The 25467-nt window shown below is 36.7% G+C and overlaps 1 protein-coding gene across 3 annotated transcripts in view; it reads right to left on the bottom strand.

The window, feature by feature from the left end:
* The window catches only part of NNT (nicotinamide nucleotide transhydrogenase), a 117512-nt gene that overhangs the window by 20904 nt on the left and 71141 nt on the right, over positions 1-25467 (bottom strand). For all 3 annotated transcript variants that reach the window (XM_063084222.1, XM_063084217.1, XM_063084212.1), the window contains exons 17-19: positions 24331-24510; positions 10884-11043; positions 8752-8833 (exon numbers count right to left, since the gene is read on the bottom strand). In XM_063084222.1, the coding sequence (XP_062940292.1) occupies positions 8752-8833; positions 10884-11043; positions 24331-24510 (422 nt within the window). The remainder of the gene's footprint in view (positions 1-8751; positions 8834-10883; positions 11044-24330; positions 24511-25467) is intronic.

Below are 25467 nucleotides of genomic sequence, written 5' to 3'. Positions count from 1 at the left end.
AACTGCTACTCTGATTCTGAAATCTGATATTCATCCAGGCCTTCCCTTCAGAAAAAAAAGTTATGAAAGTCAAAGAGCTTACGAAAACATCTCAGGGGCACAATTTCTCTAATGCAGAATAATAGGCCCTGTTCTATGAATGTGAATGAGGAAATGTTTGACAGGCTACGATCACATTTTCCATCTGTCCATGTGGCCTGTGAAACTGAGGCCACCCAAAGAGATGAGAAGTCACCTAAGGAGGATCAGGTCAGACAATCTAGTGCAAACATCCATGCAGTCCTCTACATAACCATGTTACAACACTACCTTTTCCACTCCGAGGAGATTAATTATAGATTGTTCCCAAATCTGGCCTTCCCATCACTAAACCAAACCCAGCTACCAAACCCAGAATAGAAACTGTATGAGTACTGACACTTTTTATTTCAAAATAACCAACAACATGATGAAGAATGATATCAGAGGAAAAACTAAAAGTCATTTGCAACTAATGTTCTAGAATATTATATTCTGGCATATTGTGGAAATTTAGTTAAAATTATATAAAATTTCCTTTTTATTGAATGTATTGATTATACATACGGGGTACAGAGTTATATTTCAATACATGTACACAATGCATGATGATCAAATCATGGTAATTAGCATATTTGTCATTGCAAAACTTAATCATTTATTTTTGATGTGAACATTTGATCTCTCTTCTAGCTATCTGATAACATGTAGTAAATTATTGTTAGTTGTAGATGCCTTGCTCAACTGTACACCTAACAGAACTTATTTTTCCTACCTGGCTGTAAACTTGTGTCCATTAACCAACCTCTCACTTTCCCCTCCCCCCTCACCTTTCCCTTCCCTAGTAATCTCAGTTCCACTCTTTCTTTCTAAAAGTTTTTTTTTTTTTTTTAGTTCCCACATATGAGTGGAAACATGAGGTACTTCTCTTTCTGTGCTTGGCTTATTTCCCTTCATGTAATTTTCTCAAAGCTCATCCATGCTGCTGTGCATGGATGAACATTTAAGTTGAACATTCTTTATCGATGAACATTTAAGTTGGTTCAAAATCTTGGCTATTGTGAATAGAGCTGCAAAAAACATGGGAGTGCAGGTATTCCCTCAACATGAGGATTTCTATTCCTTTGGGGATATACCCAGTAGTGGGATTGCTGGATCATATGATATATCTACCTGTAGTTGTTTGAGGAAACTTCATACCATTTTCCATAATGCTTGTACTAATTTACAATCCTACCAACGTGTAAGGGTTCCTCTTCCTCCAAATGCTCACCAGCAATTGTTATTTTCTGTCTTTTTGATAATATCCAATCTAATTGGGGTGAGATAATATCTCCATGTGGTTTTGGTTCATATTTTTCTGATGATTAGTGATGTTGAGCATTTTTTCATATACCTGTTGGCCATTTTTTTTTCCATCCTCCTGCTGGCCATTTGTATGTCTTCTTTGGAGAGATGTCTATTCAGCTGCTTTGCCCATTTTTTAATCAGATTATTTGTTTTCTTACTATTGCATTGTTTGAGTTCCTTGTATATGCTCAATATGAATCCCTGTCAGATGAATAGTTTGCAAATATTTTCACCTATTCTGCAGGTTGTCTCTTCACTCTGTTGATTATTTCCCTTGCTGTGCAGAAGCTTTTTAGTTTAATATAATCCCATTTGTTTATTTCTCTTCTGTTGCCTGTGCTTTTGAGATCTTATTTATAAAATCTTTGCCAAGTCCTACATCCTAAAGCAGTTCCCCTGTGTTTTCTTCTAGAAGTTTCATAGTTCCAAGTCTTACAATTAAGTCTTTAATCCACTCTGAGTTGATTTTGGTATATAGTGTGAGATAAGGGTCTAGCTTCATTCTTCTACACATGGATATCCAATTTTCCCAGCACCATTTACTGATGAGGCTGTCCTTACCCCAATGTATGTTTTTGGTTGCTTTTGTCTAGGATCAGCTGTCTGTACATATGTGAATTTATTTCTGGGTTCTCTATTCTGTTCCATTGGTCCATGTATCTGTTATTATGCCAGTACCATGCTGTTTTGATTACTAATAGCTCTGTAATATATTGTGAAGTCAGGTAGTGTAATGCCTCCAGCTTTATTATTTACTCATGATTTTTTTTCTTTTTTCTTTTTTTTTTTTTTTTTTTTTTGATATTCAAGGTCTTTTGTTGTTCCATATGAATGTTAGGATTGTTTTTTCTATTTCTATCGAGAATGTCATTGGTATTTTGATAGAGATTACATTGAATCTGCAGATCACTTTGGGTAATATGATGATTTTTACAATATTAATTCTTCCAATCCATGGACGTAAAATGTCTTTCCGTTTTTTTGTGTGTCCTCTTCAATTTCTTTCATCAGTGTTTTGTAGTTTTCATTGTAGAGATCTCTTACCTCCTTAGTTAAATTTACTCCCAGGTATTTTATTTTTTTGTAACTATTGTAAGTGAGATTGCTTTGTTGATTTCTTTTCCTGCTAACTTATTGCTGGTGTATAGAAAAGCTACTGATTTTTGTATACTTAATTTGTAACCTGCAACTTTATTGAATTCATTTATCAGCTCTAAAAGTTTTTTGGTAGAGTCTTTAGGTTTTGCTATAGATCGTGTCATCTGCAAACAGGGACAATTTGACTTCTCCTTTTCTAATTTGCATGTCCTTTATTTCTTTCTCTTGCCTAATTGCTGTGGCTAGAATCTACAGTACTATGTAAAATAGGAGTGGTGAGAGTGGGTATCCTTGTCTTGTTCCTGTTCTTACAGAAAAAGTTTTTAGCTTTTCCCCATTCAGGATGATGTTAGCTGTAGGTTTGTCATTCAGGACTTTTATTGTATTGAGTTTTGGAGAATACCCTCTGCTTTAATTTTTTGAAATAGTTTGAGAAGAATTGGTATTAATTTTTCTTTTAAAAAGTTTGGTACAATTCAGCAGTAAAGCCATCCAGTCCTGGGTTTTTCTTTGTTGGGAGACTGTTGATTACTGATTCAATCTTGTTGCCTGTTATTGGTCTGTTCAGGTGTTCTATTTCTTCTTGGTTCAGTCTTGGAAGGTTGTAGTGTCCAGAAATTTAACCATTTCCTCCAGATTTTCAAATTTGTTGGTGTATAGTTGTTCATAATAGTCTCTAATGAGTCTTTGTATTTGTGTGTTAGTCATAATGTCTCCTTTTTCATTTCTGATTTTTGTTGAGTCTTCTCTCCTTTTCTTAGTCTAGATAATAGTTTGTCCATTTTGTTTATCTTCTAAAAAAACTTACTTTTTGTTTCATCAATCTTTTGTATTTGTTTGTTTGTTTTTTGGTCTCTATTTCATTTAGTTCTGCTCTGATCTATATATGTAACTTCATCCTTCTGTTTGAATAACTAATGATGTTGTTGAATAGCTCTTGGAATGTAATGGCTAATGAGTACCATAAAATGAAATTATCTGTAAGTAAGATACTGAAGAATTTGAATATGAAATGAGAAGAGGGCTTTTATTTATTTACACTCTGCCATATTCACATGAACCTCACTGGAAAAACAACTCAAAGAGTTTACTATAACTAATACTAGAACTACCAGCCAAAATTACTGGTTTCATCAATAGTAAGAGTTTCTTCCTCAGACCACTGAAATGCCTGTGACAAGAGTTTCTAAGAAATGAGTCCTAGGATGCTAAGGCTGGAAGAGGCTTTTTAAAGTACCTAAAGCACAGGCTTTAACACAGTCTTTTGTTCTTTCCACAATACAAATATGCCAAACAATCTGGGATGAAGGTAGCCCCTTTCTAGGAGCAAAACAAACACCTTGGATCTGGGATATTACTAACAATTCCATATAATAGGTTCAACATAGATTTGAATGAACACACACACTTTCTTTGGTTTTCCTCTGTTCCACCCAAAGTTGCACTTATTTGAGCAATTGTACAAATAACCCCCATCACTCCCACCCTCCTGCCACCATGTTTTTGAAGAAGGCAGGTTCAGTGCAAAGTGCAAAGAAACATACCATATTGTTTGAGAAAATCAGATGCACTGGCTAATTCATCACCAAATAGTGTGATACAGTATCCTGTGCTACATCTGTCCCTCCTCTCTCCAACTAGCATCTGAACTGGAGACACAATGAGGTAAAGTATCATCAGTTAAGATTACCTTGAAGCCTATTAACTAACCTCTCAATGAATGTAAGCTCCACATGATCAGTAATTTTTATCTGCTATATTCACTGATATATCTCCAGGACCTAGAACAGTGCCTGGTACAAATTACTATATAATTATTTGTTCAATGAATGGTCATTGATATGAATAGTCATGTCTTTAAAATAAAAAGTATTACAAAGCTGACATGAAACTGCTAAACAATGTCTATTTCTTTACTCAAATACCATACTTGATCTTTTACCTGGCCTGATCCCTATTTTCTTCAGAAGCATTTGCCTTTATTACTTTAAAAATTTGCATGCCTTGGCTCTTCCTCCAACCAAAAACAGAACAAATCTGAGAAGGCTGAACTCTGTTTATTTGAATCACATTTAATGCATGAAAAACACAAAAACACAGGTACATGGACAAAATATTTCATCTTCCAGTATATTCAAAAACTTAATTTCTTGGTAAAAATAACATGTATGTAAACCTATAGTCATGTTACACAAGACAGTAAAAGTCTATTAAACTGCAAATACCATGGACAGCTAGATGTGTTTAGACAAAGAATGAAAAAAATGAAAATATTCATGTTTAAAGACCCATAAAAAATTTCAGGTTAGAATAGTATATAAAAGTAATATATAAAAAAATATCTCCTGGGCAGTTAACTACTCTTCTCCTTTGCATTCCTACTCTACTTCTACTCTACTTGTCTTAGCATATGATCACATTAAATGGAATTCATTCACTGATTCATTTGTTTATAAGTTTTCTTCATAATTATAAACTTTTGAGAGTGGGAACTAAGTTTATGCATCCTTGTATTCTCAGTACCTACTAATAAATTTCTATTAATCAATTATCAATAGAAAGATATAGTTAAACATTAACAGAAAAGCAATATATAATGAGCTAGTCAATCAAAGAAGTTAAAAGGTGCTTTCATTGATTCAAGACTTCTGTGAGAAGCAAACAGAAGTGTGATTACCAGAGGTGGAAAGGAACAGGGGAGAAGGTGAGGTTAATCAGAAACTGGTTAACAGACACAAAGAATGATTACATACTGTGATGATGAATAAGCTCATTATCCTGATTTGACCATCACACATTGTACATAACTATTGATAGTCAACTTTGTACCCCACAAATACGCATGATAAAAAAAAAAAGACTGCTGTGACAATCCAAGCAATAATCCTTTATAGAAAGAAAATCAAGCACACAAAAAAACAATTACATCCGTTTCTAAGAATTACTCATTGAGAACACTATGTCTGCTTTATAATGAAAAGCCTACCATATAATCAATCCAAAGACTGGGAAGTTAAAGAGAAAAAATATCTATGTTTTTGTATCACAAATATTTTTGTCATAAAATACTTTTAGAGATCAAGCAGAAGGTAGGTAATTTGCACAGGCACTCTGGGCAAATGGTAAGCAATGATATCTTGGCCACTAAAGAAACTCTAAGTTAATGAACTTCCATGTCATTCTGAAATGAGCTCTTGTCATGAAATGCCATGTGCTTCATTACATAATCTCAGCTCTTTGTGAGCATGTTATGACTATGGTCAAACTAAAGGAAAACAGGAGTGTCTCTAAATCAATCATGAGCCATGAAGCCAGACAGACTGTATGACAGATGTAAATTTCTTGGCACCAGCTGGGCATAACTAATTGATGACAATCGTATGTCCACACTGGCACATTTCCACAGTGGATGTGTGCAAATATGTCACCACATCTGGATGCACGCTGGGGTCCTGAGGCACAAAGACCTACTAAAACTAGAGGCTCAGCAGCTGTACTCAATGAACACCGTGGGAGCTCCACAGAGTGATGAAAGGACTAAATTACCACAAACTGTAAATACAGATTTATTTCATTAAAATACGAGGTAACTGCTGCAGCCATCTCTTGTTCAAACACATATTTGCCTCTTAAAAATAAAGAAAAAAAACCAAACTAGCATCTATGTATATACATATTCCTAACTGCATAAAAAAATTTACATTACTCCTATGAAAAGATGACACACATATGGCAAAATCAACAAAGCTTCTATGATGCCTTTTGAAAAAAAAAAAAAAATTCCACACAGAAGCTAGAAAGAAAAAAAGGAAAAATATAATAATCTACTGTCATCATGTTAGCTGAAATAGTCCTCTCCCACTTAATTCAAACATGAGATTTATATAATTTGTTGCAAAGCTCATGTCAAAAACTCAACATACTATATTTTAAAAAACCCTGCAATGTATTAATATGTAATTTCACCTTTAATACAAAAGACATAAATACAAGTAGCTAAATTTTCCTAACTCACAAATAGAGAACCAGGCTGAACAATAATTTTATTCTGAATCCACATAATAAATTAACAAAAAATTTTTTTTGGCAGCTGGCCAGTACAGGGATCAAACCCTTAACTTTGGAGTTATTAGTACCACATTCTAACCAAGTGAGCAAACTGGCCAGCCCAATAAATTTATTATTAATAAATTTTTTGAACAAACTATGTCAACTATTATGCCAAACAATTAAAAGCTTTCTCATGAAAAGCCTTCTGTTCTATTCACAAAATTGCTTCAATAAAAAACAATTCTTAACTGCGAAACTACTCATACATGTATAATTAAATATCTCTCATAAATCTTAAGTCAAATAATTACTTTTCTCATGTAATGTGATGGAAATCATCCTACAACCACAGTTTATATTATGCCCTCATGGATAAAATCCTATTTTAATTGAGCTAGAAATTAAAAATTCATTTGTCTTATCCTTTTTCTTTTCAGATCATTTTTCTCCATCTCTCATTCATTTCTTTTCACATCCTGCCTTCCTTCAAGCTGCTCAACAGTTATATGAAGCTCTTCAACTCCACATGCACCCATCTAACACTGGACTGATTTTCCAGGATGTCTGGTTAACCTAGGCTGATCAATGGGTAACAAGAGGTATGTCAAATTAATCATTTCCTTCCCTAAGGATAACTAAGACATAAAAGCCACCTTTCTCTCTCTATTTTATTATGATTGCCACTCATCTCCTAAACATTTATGTGGTGATAGAAGGCATTACTAATACATTAGACTTTTTCACATATGGACTGAATAAAGAAAACAATTTCTTTTTAGGAAAATCATAAAAAATTCTTTAACACATCCTTTTTCCTTGTAGGGCTGCAAGTGCTCTAAGTAGCAAGCCTTAGACTTAAAAAGAAAGCAAAGTTTAATATCCTATATGAAAATAGGAATAAGTAACTAAAAAGGAGATATCTTATGCAAAAATTTAAAAATAAAGTCAATGATTTTTCTCCTCTTCTATCCTCAATTCATCTAAGATTATCACTAAACGTGGAAATCATCCACATTACAGAAATGCTGGTCCCACAACAAAACAGTATTTCGACTCTATGTATTTGAAAAACACAAACTATAGATTGCAGGAAGGGGTGGGGGAGGAGTGAGAAAAGAAAGAAGAATGGGAAGGAAAGAAAGAAAGGAAGAAATGGAATGCAGCTGACACAACTGCTGACATTAAAACAATTTAGGCAACCCTCTGATTTCACCATCTAAGTCTCTATTAATAGCTGGGACATTCAAGCCAAAGATCAGTACTCTGCATCAAATCCAGCCCAGATACACTGACTAGTTCTAGGCATACTGTTTGGCTTATTTTCTTATCATCTGTCTTCAGACAAAATTGTGCGGTTGACGTAATTTTTGTTAACAGACATTAACATCCCAGTAAACAAACTAACACTCTTTAATGAGTTATCGTGTCTCTCTGATTTTTGGTGCCATGTCAACGTAACTGCTAGTGAACCAGCTTCCCCAGAAAATGGGCAGTAGTTATCTCACAAGGGATAACTCTGGAGGCACTCTCTCTGATTCCTGAGTAGCAGCAGAGTTCCAGAATGAGGACCCAAAGGTGAGCAGGACAGATGCAAGGGTTACCAAGTTCATCACCCAATGGCCCCTATGTGTGCTCCTCAAACCCTTTATCCAAGGTCATGGGGAATAATCTAGGAACGCAGAGTCCTTGACTTTGCTGTCTGCTGAATATCCTCCCAAGAGCAGAGTTCAATACCCAAATGGCAAGTGGCAAGAACAGCTGCTGCTCTAATGCATATTTCAAAAAGTCTACGGCTTTAGAAAAAGAACACTTCAGCAGTCTTTTCCACCCTAAGAGTAAAAGTCCTCTCCCTTCCTTCAGTGTGAGTGGAAACCAAGAAGACACAACTCGATGGAGCTCAAATGCTTTGCTTGACCTCCTTCCCCAAATCAAACCACAGAGAAATAAGACTTCTGTTTCTCCCCATTAATAAACATTCTAGAATTTGGAATAACAAAATTCCCTTTCTAAAATGACTCCATATTTAGAGCCGATGCTGTCAGAGAGAGCAAAATCTAAGTACTAAGACCAAGACTAAAATAGGGGTTTTTATACAATTCAGTTTCTTTGCCTAGGATTACATATGTAAAACATCATTTTAAAGGATTACTCATCTTTTTTAAAAAGCTATCTATTTCCTTTTCTTCACACACACATCTTTCCACACACTGCAAGCCTCTCACTACAAACACTTACCTGACTTTTTTGCCTTGCTCGGCGAGCATCTTTACCAAATCAGCAATGGGGTACTGAGCTTTGGCTGCACAGAGACCATAGCCTGTGAAGAACATTGAGAACACAGAAGAACATGTCTTTTATTTTGAATTTTTATGAGCTAGAATCTCTCTTGACTAAAACATATTTTTATGCCAACAGACAGTCACTTAACATGACTAAAAATGAAAACAAACACGTAATCTGGACTTTTAAAAATATTGGCCTAAATTTGAAATTCAAAATCTAATGATCCCTCCTCAGTCCTCGACAGTGTCTGATACTGTGGGACACACCCTCCCACTCACCATATACACACTTGCGTGTGCCCTCTCTTCTCCTCTCTCTCTCATGTGTTTTTAAACTCTTCATACTTGGCTTTGATGTCAGTGCAATCCCCTGGCTACCCTCCTAACTTTGTTACTGGTCTTCCCCTAATTCCTTGAATAGTATTTCTCCTTTTGTTTCCCCCGCCAAGTGACAAAGATTCCCCCAGGGCTCTACTTTTGCCCCTCACACTCTCCTTGTAACTCTCAGCCCATCCCATGGCTTCAACAACCACCTGATGCCTCATCCTCTGTCCACAGGCTCAACCTGTCATGTCAGCTACAGTCCAGCATGCCCATTGCCCTGTCTCCATCTCAAAGTTAATATCTCCAAAAAAGAACTTAAAATTTCCCCTTGTATCACCCCCCAAAAAAGTTCTCCATATTTCTGATGTTATTACAGGTATAACCAAGAACTTCGGTCATCTTCCTTCTCCTGTAACCCCTCCATTCTGTCCATTCTACCCATACAATGAATCTCACATCTGTCCCCACTTTTTTACCCCTATTTTTCCAAATACCAAGTCTCTGCTCAAACTATCCTCTCAGCCTTCCCCCAACCCCAACACCATGAATCTTCAAAGGTCCAGAACAAAAACTCACTTTCCCGCAAACCTTAGTAGGTTCCTCATGATAGCAAAATTGTCTACAAAGCTCAACTTAGCCCTTATCACAAACCACCTTGCATAATTTGTCTATCTATCTGACTTCTTCACCGATGGAAAATGCCTACAGGGAAATGATCGTGTCTTCTGCAGCTTTACACCTTCATACTCCATCACAGTGTTTCTGAACAAGTAACACTAATGCCACTTTGGCTGAGACAGTTCATTATGCAGGAGTGTCCCATGCATTACATTATATTTAGTTTATCTGCTTCCGCCCACTAACTGACAGCAGCAGTCCCATCCTTGTGACAACTAAAAACCCAAATCCATGTGTTTCAAATGCCCCTAAGTGATACTGCCCCTAAATTGAGAAGGCGTGCACCTTAACATTCAGTTCAACTGTTTATTACTTTTATCTTCATCCATAACCCACCAGTACACTATCCACATGTCAAATCAGCAAACTTTCTTTATAAAGACCTCATATGATAACATAATAAAGTTAAAATCTTAATGTGAAATCAAAATATGGACAATAATACCAGCGTATTCTGTCATAACAAAGAATAAGAACTGGGCTAAACCCCAGCAAATTGGGAAATTGAGGCTTAGAGATCAAATGACTTGGTCAATGCCATGTAGATTGTTGAGGTAAAATTAGGAACAAAATTGAGGTGCTGTGACTCCCAGACCAAGCTTTTCTTGCTAAGCCATATTGCCTTATCTGGTTGGAAACCCCATGATTCTTGATGGTTTTTTAAATATTTATTTTTGAAAAGAGACTAATATTTAATCAGCAAGTCTAATAAATGAGCTGGACTCTTTCATATACTATATCAAATTTAATTTGACAATAGACCCAAAATTGCCTAAACTAAAAAAATAATCAAAACTCATAAGTGATTTAAACATACATATAAAATTACAGAAGGACATGGCTAGAACCCACGATGTTGATGTATAGACTATCTATGTGATCCCCAAAATATTAACCTAAACCAAGAATTCTCAGCATTTTTCATGAAGCAGTCATAGAATTACTACTAAGTTTCCATTATGTTTTCAAAATTGAAGTTCCAATTCTATTTTTTCCTAAGAAATTGTGTTAATGTAATCAACTACAACAGCTATTATAGGTTGTTTGCTTTCTATTTTCTGCCCTTTTTTTTTTTTTTTTTACCTGGAGTAATAATAATGCTATTAGCTTCTCGAATCATGTCAATTGCATTGTCAAGGTTGATTTCTGTATGTGTGCCAGAAATTTCCATGGGTTTTCCACCAGCTGTTGAAGTGGTACCATAGCCTCCAAGAATCACATTAGCCAGGGAGCGATTCATTGCCTAGAGAGCAAAATTATCAGCTGTGAGAGTTTAATCCACATAACTTTTTGAGAATGGTACAAGTTTTGTATTTATGATATTCAGAATCATTTAGAGGTTTAGCTAATCACTTAAAACATTTTAACTAGATAAATCTGAACTGCCTTCTGAAACTTATTTCAAAGATTTAAATGGCAGAAGACATCTGAGAACCACATCTTTTTTCTCCCGATCAAATCAACTGAGCACTGATATATTTTCAGTAAAAAAGTAAATAAAAACAAAAAATTTTACCAGCCAGCTGGCAAAAACAAATAAACAACAGGATTGAGTATAAAGTTCTGTATTTAGGATAAAAGAAGCAACCAAACAAATACAGAATGGTAGAGCTCGGGTACTATAATAATAATAAAAAGGCTGACTGGAAAAGAAAAATATAATGGAAAATTACCAGTAAAATTAAGAAATTAATGAAAAATTCAGATCTATTTATTATTGTCTGAATGTTGATTAAGCAACTTCTGCCTCTGTATTTATGTGTATTCTACCAGACTAAAGGAGGACTAAAGAGAATGACAGGAATAAGAAATCACACAAGGCAGCCCTACAGACCTCTCAGATAAATTTTGCTGATTCAAGCTGTCAAGTGGGAACAGGTACAAATCAAAATAATGATCCATTTCATTTAGAACTCTGCTGCCCTTTGTTATCAAGAAAGAAAAAAGTGTGTGGGTTGATACTGTTCTATTTTCCAAATTAATTACAGCTCTGTGAAGCCCTATACTTAAGTAGTAATAGAAATAATTGGATTTATCCCATTAGGATCCTAAAATACTTCACTTCCAAAGAGGTAGATGAATAAGGTTATACGTTCATTAAAATTTGCACCCACCCTTTTAACCAGAAAAATAATCTTAAGAAAAATAAGAGAAAGGCAATTCTTGTTACACGTTCATTTACAATCATGCAAGAATGTACTATACGAACGCCACAACTGAAATATGTGACAATAACTGATCCAGTCTTGAAAACAGTTAATTTGTAGACCTCTGGAGGTGGAGTGGTAAAAGAAAAAGGAAAGAAGCTGGGTGTTGAATCTAATTTTAAGAATTCATATTACTGACTGTACATGATTGAGGTGGTCATTCTACAGAAACAAAACTAAATTTATCACTTCAGAAAAAATTCCAAAAAATTATTAAACTCCACTTTAAGGGTTGTAATAAATGCACCATTGATCCATTGTACCATTTAAAAGCTATACAAGTGTCAACCTGTTACTTTTTTTAAACACTTTATTATTAAAAAAGCACAAAAGCACCTAGAAATCTTCACTGATAAGCACCACATCAGAAAAAAAACATGACCTCCCATCTAATCATGGCCCAGCCTGCTACCACCTTGGTAGAGACTTTTATGTTATTGCTGAAGTGGGACACAGGCAAAGGCAGCACAAGGAACGTAGAAGATGTGCAAAGAGCCACATTTCAATAAAGGGAGCCTATAAAAATAACATAAATTTCAAAGATGATGGATCAAAATGTCAGAATTATTTTAATTGTCCTTTCAACCTAAGCTCATTTATCAAACACAACATTCACATTTTACAGAGCTCAAAGTGTGATAAATCTGCCTAAGGTTATCGCGCACAAAATAAAGCCTGGAATCTCTTTATGTATATTATTATGGATAACAGGTCAGAGAAAAATTAACGCTTTTGATTAAGTTCATAATCCCAATCTGACATGAAGTTTTAAACTCAACACATCCTCCCATATTTAAATCCAAGGTTTAATGAAAACCCAAATACCCAACCTGAGACTTCCCAAACATTCAACTTCGGTTGATTTTGATAAATCCTTTCTAGTTTTTAATTACAGGATTCTGAAATTGTTATCAAAAATATGTTCTACCAAACTTTTTTTTTTCTTTTTTTTCCTTTCTTCTCTCTATAAGATGAGGGTAAGGGAATCTTGACTCTTGACTTGGTGCTGTCAGCACCACGCTCTCCCAAGTGAGGGAACTGGCCATCCCTATATAGAGATCCCAACCTGTGGCCTTGGTGTCCTCAACACCACACTCTCCCAAGTGAGCTACGGGCCGGCCCCAAACTTTTGACTTTAAAAATTCAAAGGACTATTTCAGACACTGAGATATTTGTAATTGATAACATTTTTTTTCAAAAGTCAAATGGAGAAAGAGGCTCTATCACCTGTATATTTCACAAAGTCCTGTAGAAGGACGGATCACAGAGGGACAGATGCAGAGGATATAACCACTTTACTGTAACTTGGCTTAAAAGGAACCATGATTTTCCCCTATAAAACTGAATGAAGAAGAAGGAAAAAATTTCTGAGGGCATTTAATTAATGTGTATCCACTTCTGATGGCATCTTAAGGAGAAAAAAAAGGAACCACATAGTGATTTAACAATCAAAGTCAACTTGTTAAACACGTATGCACAATTATATCAGCATTAAGCTAATTTCACGTGGTCTCTTAAAAACTAAATTATTTTCATCTCTAAATTTACCATTGCAACATCACATTGTCAACAAATGTGTAGGGTTTATGGCTTTGTTTTGTTTTTTGGTTTTTTCTGCTTGCTAAAGTGATTAATGAGACTAGTCTGTGATTACTCATCCAGAGATTAAAGAGTTCTCAGCTTCCAAGACAATGAATTTGCAACACTGTCCAAGACTGTTCCTTTTAAGCTATTTAGCCCTATAATGAAAATTGTATTCTACATGAAAGAGACCCCTAATTTACCTAATTCCAAGTATACTATAAGAAATAAATCTGAAAACAAACAAAAAAGTCATAAAATAGACAAAGCCAAAGCAATAGCATAAATACCATTTACTTGCTTCTCTCATTTCAATGCTTTGTAGGTACTAATTAATCACATAGCAAAAAAAATTATTTTTAGTTTGGCTTTTGACTCACTTAATTCTGTTCTATTTTCATTTGGAAACAAGCATCAAAGTGCAAAAATCAGAAAATTTAGTCTGAAAACACTGTTCCATTTTCACAAATCCTCTATTTCCCACACAATCTAGACACTAGCACAAGTAGAGGGACTATAAAATCATAAAGATGTTAATGTCTATATGTTATCTGGATATAAAGCAAATCATCCATTTCAGCTGACTGGTTGCTGTCAACAGTTTTCAGTATTCATAATATTGGGTGTTGTGAAACCATAGCATTGGGCTCAGAGGAAACCCAGAAGAATTCTCTGTCAGAACAAAAATTCAATTTTAGGAATTGTTGTCTAGCTACTTTGGGTCCATTCCATTCCCTCTTGCATAATAAAACCTTGCTTTTCTTGTTTGGACTTGTATGTTTCCTTCAATAAATAATAATGAAGGTCAACATATTGGTACCATATTAACTACAGTGTATATCCTGCCATAACCTATCCAAAAAGGATTCCAAAATATGAAATGAGCTAACAAATAAAATATTCATCTAATGTTCATTTAACAAACATTATATTTGTTTGACTGTGCCAGGTGCTAGGGCAGGCTCCATAAACACAAAGGTGACTAATTTAGGGTACCTTAAAATACCTTCAGTGTAAAATGAGAATAACATTTCCTACCTCAAGAGTTAGTGTGGGGATTAAGTGAGCTAATATTCATAAAGCACCCAGTGTAACATCTGCAGTTTTGTACTAATGCCCAATTTGGGGTAGCTATTCCATTTTTATTATTATTTTGAACTACCTTGAGCTGCTAAACACAGCCATAAAGGGACAATTTCTTATAATAAAGAAGCACAAGCTAAGAACCACTGATGGTTAATGTAAAAAGTCAGAAATTAGGAAACATCAGAAGAAAAGAAACATTCTATCTTCAAAATCTAGAACAGCAGGGCTTTTCAAGATGGCGGCGGCTGCGGCGGCTGGCGCGGAGTAGCTGAGATGGAAAAGGCGGCCACTGGGCCTCAGGCAGCCGGGAAACTTGTGGACCTTCCTCTCGCCATCACTTAAGGGAGGACTGCTGCTGCTGACCGGTCGTGGGGGGTGACCGCCACTTTGCCCCCGGCAGGAGAGGCTGCCTCATTTACAGGCAACAGCTTTGAAGTGTGGAGCAGGAAAAGAACTGTTTCTTAGCTGCAAAAGCGAGTCTCGAAACAGGGAACACGGCGCCAGGGCTGCTGTAGATGCAGCCAGGATCCCGGAGGCCGGGGCCGCGCTGAAGGCGGCCAGCTGCCCTATTCACGATTCGAGGTTTCAGACCGGCATTAAAGAAGATTCCTGGGAGCGCCCGAGCCGCGCCGCGACTGAACAGCCCAATGCGGCAGCGTCTGAGAACTGGGAAAGGCGGCTAACCTGAGACAGAGAGCGAGCACCCGACCTGGCACAGCACTGTGAGTGATCCCTGGCACAGCTCTGTTCGGGGGGTGGATGCCCATGCGGCTCCCGCCTGCACCACCAGGCCACTCACCGCCCGGTGCTGCTTCCATTTTCCCAGGTGCGGGCAGCTCCGCCCAGCTCGGCCATCACTGAGCCCTTCCACTTGCTTGGCCTGGCGCGCCGGGCTTTCCGGAGCCTGTGGACTGGCCTCCGCTCCCACTCCCTCCGCGGTTCTCTGGCGGGGCTGGTGGCGGGGGGTGTCCCGAGCCAGTGTCGGGAGGGCAAGGAAGTACGGGCGGGCCGACTGTCACTCCACCATACCCTGGACTCCGGCCCCAGGTAAACTCCCTGTTACTGGGAGGCAGATACCATCTCTGCGGCCACCAGTTTGGAAAAAAGCCTAACGAATTTCTGGTTGGGAATAGTGTGGTAGGAGAGTTCCCAGGTCCGCTTGAACTTGCCGGAGACCAGGCTGCAGGTGGGCGCTAGACTCGGTCTATACTGGGGGGATACAAAGGTGAACAAGACCCGAGAAAGATCTACATAGTGCTACAAAGGCACCCAGAGAGACCGGTCGTCTGTGCCCAGCAGAAACCTGGTAGACTTCCTGGGCGAGGCAGTGCCGAGCAGGGTCTTGAAGGCCCAGCTGATAGACGAGGGTTGCAGAAGACACGCCCCAGCCCAGCACAGTGTGCACAGAGGGGGGAGACGTGCGGCCAGGGAGGCGGAGACTCGACAGAAACCACACACCCGGTGGGGTCGCCACTGCACGATCTAACAGCCTGGGCCAGAGCATACGGAACAGGGAGAAGTCCTGCACAGGAAGTGAAAGCTCAACAGAGATCACACACCCTGTGGTACGTGATCCACCAGCCCAGCAGAGTCCAAGCTGACCAGAAAGGTGGCTCCCCAGAGAAGCCCAAGACCCGAGGCAACCACACACACAAGGCACTAGAGGCCAACTGAGCAGTCACCGAGGGAGCCATACGAAATTGGCAACCACAGCAACATCCTAGTTAGTCATTAGTCTCAAACCGGTGAACTGTGAAACCCCCGGCCACAATGAATAAACACCAAAAAAAAGATACCAGAAATACAAAAAATCAAGAAAGTACACCATCAAAAGTTAATAAATTTCAAACTCTAGATCCTATAGAACAAGAAGCCCTTGAAATGACTGACAAGGAATTTCGAGTGAAAATTCTAAGGAAACTGAATGAGATACAAGAAAACTCAGCTAGACATCATGATGAAATGAGGAAAAGTATACAGGATCTGAAAGAGGAAATGTACAAGGAAATCAATGTCCTGAAAAAAAATGTAGCAGAACTTGCTGAACTGAAGAAGTTATTCAACGAAATAAAAAACACAACGGAGAGTTTAACCAGCAGGCTTGTCAAAGTTGAAGAGAGAACCTCTGAACTTGAAGATCGGCTGTTTGAAATAACACAAGCAGACAAAAAGAAAGAAAAAAGAATCAAGGACATTGAAGAAAATCTGAGAGAGATATCAGACAACCATAAGCGATCAAATATCCGAGTCATGGGTATTCCAGAAGGGGAGGAAAATGGAGATTCCATTGAAAACATATTCAACAAAATAGTGGCAGAAAACTTCCCAGGTATAGGAAAAATCACAGATCTTCAGATCCAGGAAGCTCAACGATCTCCAAATGTATTCAACCCAAAAAGACCTTCTCCAAGACATGTCATAGTCAAATTGGCAAAACTCAGAGATAAAGAGAGAATCTTAAAAGCTGCAAGAGAGAAGCGTCAAATCACCTATAAGGGAGCCCCAATCTGGTTAACATCAGACTTTTCATCACAAACCCTAAAAGCTAGAAAGGAATGGGATGATATTTTCAAAATACTAAAAGACAAAGATTGCCAGCCAAGAATACTCTACCCTGCAAGGCTATCCTTCCGAAATGAGGGGCAAATAGTATATTTCTCAGACAAACAAAAACTGTGGGAGTTCACTACCACAAGACCACCCTTACAAGAAATCCTCAAGGGAGTACTGTGTTTGGTTCCTGAAAAATAACTACCACTGCCATAAAGACCCAAGAAAAATCTAAACCCGCTAGTATAATAAAAATGGCATTCATGAAGAGAAAACAAGCTAACAAAAACACTATCTACAACCTAAGGAACCAACAAACACAGAAAACAAACAGTAAATCAGAAAGCAAGGAACAAAAGACACCTAAGACAACCAAACAACCAATAAAATGCTAGGAATAAATCAACACCTTTCAATAACAACTCTTAATGTAAAAGGCTTAAATTCCCCAATTAAAAGACACAGACTGGCTGACTGGATCAAAAAGCAGGACCCAACTATATGCTGCCTACAAGAGACCCACCTCACCCATAAAGATTCACACAGACTAAGAGTGAAAGGATGGAAAAAGATTTACCATGCAAACAGAAAAGAAAAACAAGCTGGAGTAGCTATTCTTATATCTGACAAAATAGACTTTAAACTGAAAACCATAAAAAGAGACAATGAGGGACACTACTTAATGATAAAAGGACTGATCCATCAAGAAGACATAACAATCATAAATATGTATGCACCCAATGTTGGGGCAGCCAGATTTATAAAACAAACTCTATTAGACCTAAAGAAGGAAATAGACACTAATACCATAATAGCAGGGGACCTAAACACCCCACTGTCAATATTAGACAGATCATCTAGGCAAAGAATCAGTAGAGAAACACAAGATCTAAACAAGACTCTAGACCAATTGGAATTGGCAGATATCTACAGAACATTCCACCCAACAATCTCAGAATATTCATTCTTCTCAGCAGCACATGGATCATTCTCCAGGATAGATCACATATTAGGTCACAAATCAAGTCTCAATAAATTCAAAAAAATTGGAATTATCCCATGTATCTTCTCAGACCACAATGGATTAAAACTAGAAATTAATAACAAATGAAACTCGGGAAACTATACAAACACATGGAAATTAAACAGCATTCTACTTAATGACATATGGGTCCAAGAAGAAATCAAGCAGGAAATCAAAAAATTTATTGAAACTAATGAAAACAATGATACATCATACCAAAACCTGTGGGATACTGCAAAAGCAGTATTGAGGGGAAAATTTATTGCATTAAATGCTCACTTCAGAAGAATAGAAAGGTGGCAAGTGAACAACCTAACACTTCACCTTAAAGAACTAGAAAAACAAGAACAATCCAAACCTAAAGTTAGCAGACGGAAAGAAATCATTAAGATCAGAGCAGAACTGAATGAAATTGAAAACCAAAAAACAATTCAAAAGATCAACGAATCAAAAAGTTGGTTTTTTGAAAAGATAAATAAAATTGACAAACCATTAGCATGGCTAACAAAAAAAAGAAGAGAGAAGACTCAAATAACAAAAATTAGAAATGAAAAAGGCGCTATTACAACTGATTCATCTGAAATACAAGGAATCATTCGAGACTACTATAAACAACTATACGCCAACAAATTTGAAAATCTGGAGGAAATGGATAAATTTCTGGACACACACAAGCTCCCAAAACTGAACCGTGAAGACGTAGAAAATTTGAACAGACCAATAACAATAAAGGAGATTGAAGCTGTTATCAGAAGGCTCCCAACAAAGAAAAGCCCAGGACCAGATGGATTCACAGCAGAATTTTACCAAACATTCAAAGAGGAATTGACACCGATTCTTTACAAACTATTCCAAAAGATTGAAACGGACGCAAATCTCCCAAACTCATTCTATGAAGCAAACATCATCCTGATACCAAAACCAGGTAAAGATATAACCAAAAAAGAAAACTACAGGCCGATATCCTTGATGAATATAGATGCAAAAATCCTCACTAAATTACTAGCAAAAAGAATACAGCAACACATATGTAAAATTATTCATCACGATCAAGTGGGATTCATCCCAGGGATGCAAGGTTGGTTCAACATACGCAAATCAATAAATGTGATACACCATATTAATAAAGTCAAACACAAGGACCATATGATCATCTCTATAGATGCTGAAAAAGCATTTGATAAAGTTCAGCACTCATTCATGACAAAGACCCTCTATAAGTTAGGTATAGAGGGAAAGTATCTCAACATAATTAAAGCCATATATGCCAAACCCACAGCCAATATCATCCTGAATGGGGAAAAGCTGAAAGCTTTTCCTTTAAGAACAGGAACTATACAAGGATGCCCACTCTCACCACTCCTATTCAACATAGTGTTGGAAGTACTAGCCAGAGCAATCAGAGAAGAGAAGGAAATAAAGGGCATCCAGATTGGAAAAGATGAAGTCAAACTGTCCCTGTTTGCAGATGACATGATCCTATATATCGAACAGCCTAAAACCTCTACAAAAATACTGTTGGAATTGATAAATGATTTCAGCACAGTAGCAGGATATAAAATCAACACACAAAAATCAGTAGCATTTCTTTTCTCCAATAGTGAACATGCAGAACGAGAAATCAAGAAAGCCTGCCCATTTACAATAGCCACCAAAAAAATAAAATACTTAGGAATTGAGTTAACCAAGGAGGTGAAAAATCTCTATAATGAGAACTACAAACCACTGCTGAGAGAAATTAGAGAGGATACAAGAAGATGGAAAGATATCCCATGCTCTTGGATTGGAAGAATCAACATAGTGAAAATGTCCATACTACCCAAAGTGATATACAAATTCAATGCAATCCCCATCAAAATTCCAAAGACATTTTTCTCAAAAATGGAAAAAACTATCCAGACATTTATATGCAACAATAAAAGACCACGCATAGCCAAAGCAATGCTGAGCCAAAAAAATAAAGCTGGAGGCATAACACTACCTGACTTTAAGCTATACTACAAAGCTATAATAACCAAAACAGTATGGTACTGGCATAAAAACAGACACACTGACCAATGGAATAGAATAGAGAATCCAGAAATCAACCCACACACTTACTGCCAGCTGATCTTTGACAAAGGCACCAAGCCTATTCACTGGCGAAGGGACTGCCTATTCACCAAACGGTGCTGGGATAACTGGATATCCATATGCAGGAGAATGAAACTAGATCCATACCTCTCACCGTATACTAAAATCAACTCAAAATGGATTAAGGATTTAAATATACACCTTGAAACAATAAAACTTCTTAAAGAAAACATAGGAGAAACACTTCAGGAAATAGGACTGGGCACAGACTTCATGAATACGACCCCAAAAGCACGGGCAACCAAAGGAAAAATAAACAAATGGGATTATATCAAACTAAAAAGCTTCTGCACAGCAAAAGAAACAATTAAAAGAGTTAAAAGACAACCAACAGAGTGGGAGAAAATATTTGCAAAATATGTATCTGACAAAGGATTAATATCCAGAATATATAAGGAACTCAAACAACTGTACAGGAAGAAAACAAGCAACCCAATTAAAAAATGGGCAAAAGAGCTAAGTAGGCATTTCTCTAAGGAAGATATACAAATGGCCAACAGACATATGAAAAAATGCTCAACATCACTCAGCATCCGGGAAATGCACATCAAAGCACATTGAGATACCAGGGCCGAGCCCGTGGCGCACTTGGTAGAGTGCTGCGCTGGGAGCGTGGCGGCGCTCCCGCCGCGGGTTCGGATCCTATATAGGACTGACCAGTGCACTCACTGGCTGAGTGCCGGTCACGAAAAAACGACAAAAAAAAAAACCACATTGAGATACCATCTAACCCCAGTTAGGAAGGCTAAAATCCAAAAGACTATGAACGATAAATGCTGGCAAGGCTGCGGAGAAAAAGGAACTCTCATACATTGTTGGTGGGACTGCAAAATGGTGCAGCCTCTATGGAAAATGGTATGGAGGTTCCTCAAACAATTGCAGATAGATCTACCATACGACCCAGCTATCCCACTGTTGGGAATATACCCAGAGGAATGGAAATCATCAAGTCGAAGGTATACCTGTTTCCCAATGTTTATCGCAGCACTCTTTACAATAGCCAAGAGTTGGAACCAGCCTAAATGCCCATCATCGGATGAGTGGATACGGAAAATGTGGTACATCTACACAATGGAATACTACTCAGCTATAAAAACGAATGAAATACTGCCATTTGCAACAACATGGATGGACCTTGAGAGAATTATATTAAGTGAAACAAGTCAGGCACAGAAAGAGAAATACCACATGTTCTCACTTATTGGTGGGAGCTGAAAAATTAATATATAAATTCACACACACACACACACACACACACACACACACACACACACACAAACCGGGGCGGGGGGAAAAAGATATAACAACCACAATTATTTGAAGTTGATACGACAAGCAAACAGAAAGGACATTGTTGGGGGGAGGGGGGGAGGGAGAAGGGAGGGAGGTTTTGGTGATGGGGAGCAATAATCAGCCACAATGTATATTGACAAAATAAAATTAAAAAAAAAAAAATCTAAAACAGCAGGCTTGTTTTGCCAGTTTCCTATTTGTTCTATAACAACACCTAGGAATAGAGAAGAGTGCAATAAAATAAGAACTCTGCACAAAGATGAATCCTTTGTGGAGATCAATTTATCAATATCAAAAACCAGGAAAAAGATCTTATTCACTTAGACCATGTAATTGCACTTATAAAAATTTGACCAGGAAATAAAGATGCACAAGAAAGAATACCGCAACAACAAAAAAGTTAAAAACAACTAATAATATGGATTTGGATAAATAAATTATAGCATATCTAAGTGCTATAACATGTAGATGCTAAAAATTATTAGTTATAAAATTAAACAGAACATTAAATTTAAAGTTAGAAAATTAAATAACACATTAAATAGAATGTATTTAAACATATGCATATGAAAAAGCCTTGAATTAACAGTTACGTAGTAACAGGAGCCTAGATGATTTTATTTTCTTATTTATCCTTTTCAATTTCTTCCAAATTTCGTATATTAAAAGACTTTTACTTTAGTAATTTGAATATTTTTTAAATTAAGGCTTCAACTATCCTTAAATTCAAATTAATACAAACTTGCTATTACAGAGTATTAATCTGACCCAATATTATATTTATGGTCTCAGAATAAGAATATCTTGTTAGCTGTATATATAATATAGGAATAAAAATATCTGGTAGTAAATAGCATGCCTGAGGTAATAGAAATAGAGAAAAAGAAAAGAAATAGAAGAAGTAGAGAAAACAGGTCATGAAACATAAAAGAACAGAAGAAAAAAGAAACATGATATAACCACAGAAGTATACATATAAGAGAGTACTTTGAACAAGCGCCTCTTACTACTTTATGCTAGTTACTGTTACAGAACTGTTACTGTAACAGCTATTGTGGTTACTATAACTAATAATAGAAACTGAATGAAGAAGGAGAGAAATGAGACAGACGGACAGATATTGGGAAATACTGTTGATAAACTTAAGGACTGAGAGAAAGCCATTTTTTTAAAGAAAGGAAAAAGGAAGATGGTACCCATGATAACATTTCAAGAGCTACATTCACGTCCTTCCCTGTCTCCTCCCCATATCAGTATGCCACTGGCTTCTTCAAAATTCAAATCAGTTTTCTGACAAACCACAAGTTAAAATAATAATGGAAATCTGCTGCCCCCTGCTGGTCATTCAAATTCACCAAATGAAGCTAAGTTAACTAAGAGCTAAACGTTCATTTTTTGAGAAAACTGTATTTCTAGTACAACTGAATCAATTTTTTCTTCTTCACAAACATTTGTATTTAAAATCCCCAAAGTCTGACACTTTTCAAACAGGATACACAAATCTCCACCTTTCCAAGAGGGTGGTTTAATTAAAAAATCTCTTAGCTTCTTTTGAATAGGGGCTGTCAAATCCTTTGTTCTGCAATACAGTCAAAGGAAAAAAATTTTTTTTTATTATAAAAAGATAACTTCAGCATTATCCAAATTACAGTGAGATTTTCAATGAAAACATATGGAAAATTCTTACTTGTAAAATAAGGATTTGGGGCTTTTTAAATAAAGTAACAAAAGAATGAAGATGCAGTTAAGTATCCCTTTTCTGTCAATTATGTATCAGTGTAAACTCTCACTCTAATTTTACTCAGTTTCATGCTTGCACTTTAACAGTCATTGAAAACAATTATTTAGAGAATAACATTTATAATTTGAAAAAGTTTTCTAGTCAAACTTAATTATTTGCAGAATATCCTTTTGCCATCAAGAATTGGAAACAAAAATGAATTGAGGAAGTATTTGTGTTATTACTTTTTTCTGTTTCTTTTTAAAAAAATCATGCTGACCACTAACCTTCAAGATAGGCACTCTCACAGATGACCAGTGGGAGTGTAAATTGGGACAAGCTTTCTGGAAACATGGCAATAAGTATAAAAGCCTATAAAAAAGAACACACCCTTTCACTTCTAGGAATCTATTCTAAGCCAAAAATCAAAAATGTCAAAGATGTACTTATGCACAAAAAGAAATAAAAATCAAACAACCTAAAATGTACAGCATTAGGGAAAAATTAAATAAATTTTGTATATCCATATGATGGATGAATATAAAGTCTCTTAAAATAATTTTAAGGGTTTTTAATGATTAAAAAAGTCAAGAATACTGTACAGTATATAAAATTTACAGAATTCAAAGTAAAAATATACAATATGACCAGACAAGTAAATACACAAATATGTAAAATACAAAGAATAAGAACAGAAGGAAATAAACCAAAATCTTACATGTTCATCTCCCAAAGAAGAGAGGCATTAGAAGATTTTGATCTTTACATTTAATTTTCCTAATTCTCTACTTGGAAATTTATTCAAATGTAACACTGACATTCCTGCTGAAGAGAATTAAAACTGACATACTCATTTTTACTGCAAATGAAAGAATGACAAACACATCCATATTTTCAGAACACCATTTCCTTTTCTTTTGCCTACATGTTTCTTACCACACACATGATGTATGACAGGATAGCACCAGAGGAGCCGATGAGCGCACCCACGATGGTCAGCAGGTTGTTGTTGAGCAGGAAGCCCTCTGCACACAGGGCCCAGCCTGAGTAGCTGTTCAGCACAGTGATGACCACCGGCATGTCGGCACCCCCAATAGCAGCTGTCAACGTCACACCCTAGCACAGAAACCAAAGCAGAATGCAAAATAAAATCTCTGACATTGAACATCTCGGCTCTTAATTATTCTAGTTTCCAATTAACAATATTTAAATATAAGTTCTGCTTCTGGTTATGACCAAGTGTCTGCTATCTGACCAACTCTCCCCCAGATATAACAACTGTAAACACTTAGCCATGTCCTCCCAGACCTTGAAAAATCCCTAAATAAAGGCAGTGATGAAAAGCAGGCAGAAACTGGAGAAGCATCTATGCTTGGGAAAATATAAAAGCACTAACAGGATTTATAAGTTGTTATGGCTTTAGACTGAAGGAAAGCCCCTGTTGGTACCAAGAGGAACAGCTAAAACTAAGATATAAGCCCACATACTTGTTTGGAGATCCTGAGAATAGAGTTTAAGACAACTAAGGCAGCTGGAAAGTGAGAAGCGAAACCCTGCAAAGGAACAGGCTAAAGGGAACCCTGAATTCTGTGTATAAACTCTATCCGAATCTCTGGCTGACTTGTATTATACACATGTGGAGCAGACTCCAAGCAATTCTGTTAAGGATAAAATAACAATGGATTTCAGCTGCTTCCCACCATGACGAAGCCAAAATTTGAATTTTGAGCCCAGCCAGTTTAGCTGCCTACAATAACAAATAAGTAATAATCAATACTTTTTGCAGGGATACAATAGAATCCAAAGTGTCTATAACATCTATTAACAATGTCCACGATGCACTCCAAAATTACTAAAAGTCTATAATTGTCTATTATCAATGTACACAGTGCAATCCAAATTTACTAAACACAGGAAAGGAAAAAGCATGATGGGGAGAAAAGATTTTTGCTTTTTATTCCACTCCTACATTTTTTTAGTTTGTTACAATGTGAGTGTATTTATGTATTACTTAATTAAGCCAAAAGCAATTAGTCCAAAAAATATATTATCTTACTCAGATATTCTCATAGG

The sequence above is a fragment of the Cynocephalus volans genome, chromosome 2 (genome assembly GCF_027409185.1).
Source record: "Cynocephalus volans isolate mCynVol1 chromosome 2, mCynVol1.pri, whole genome shotgun sequence".
NCBI lineage: Eukaryota > Metazoa > Chordata > Mammalia > Dermoptera > Cynocephalidae > Cynocephalus > Cynocephalus volans.
This window is presented reverse-complemented; position numbering and strand designations above follow the sequence as displayed.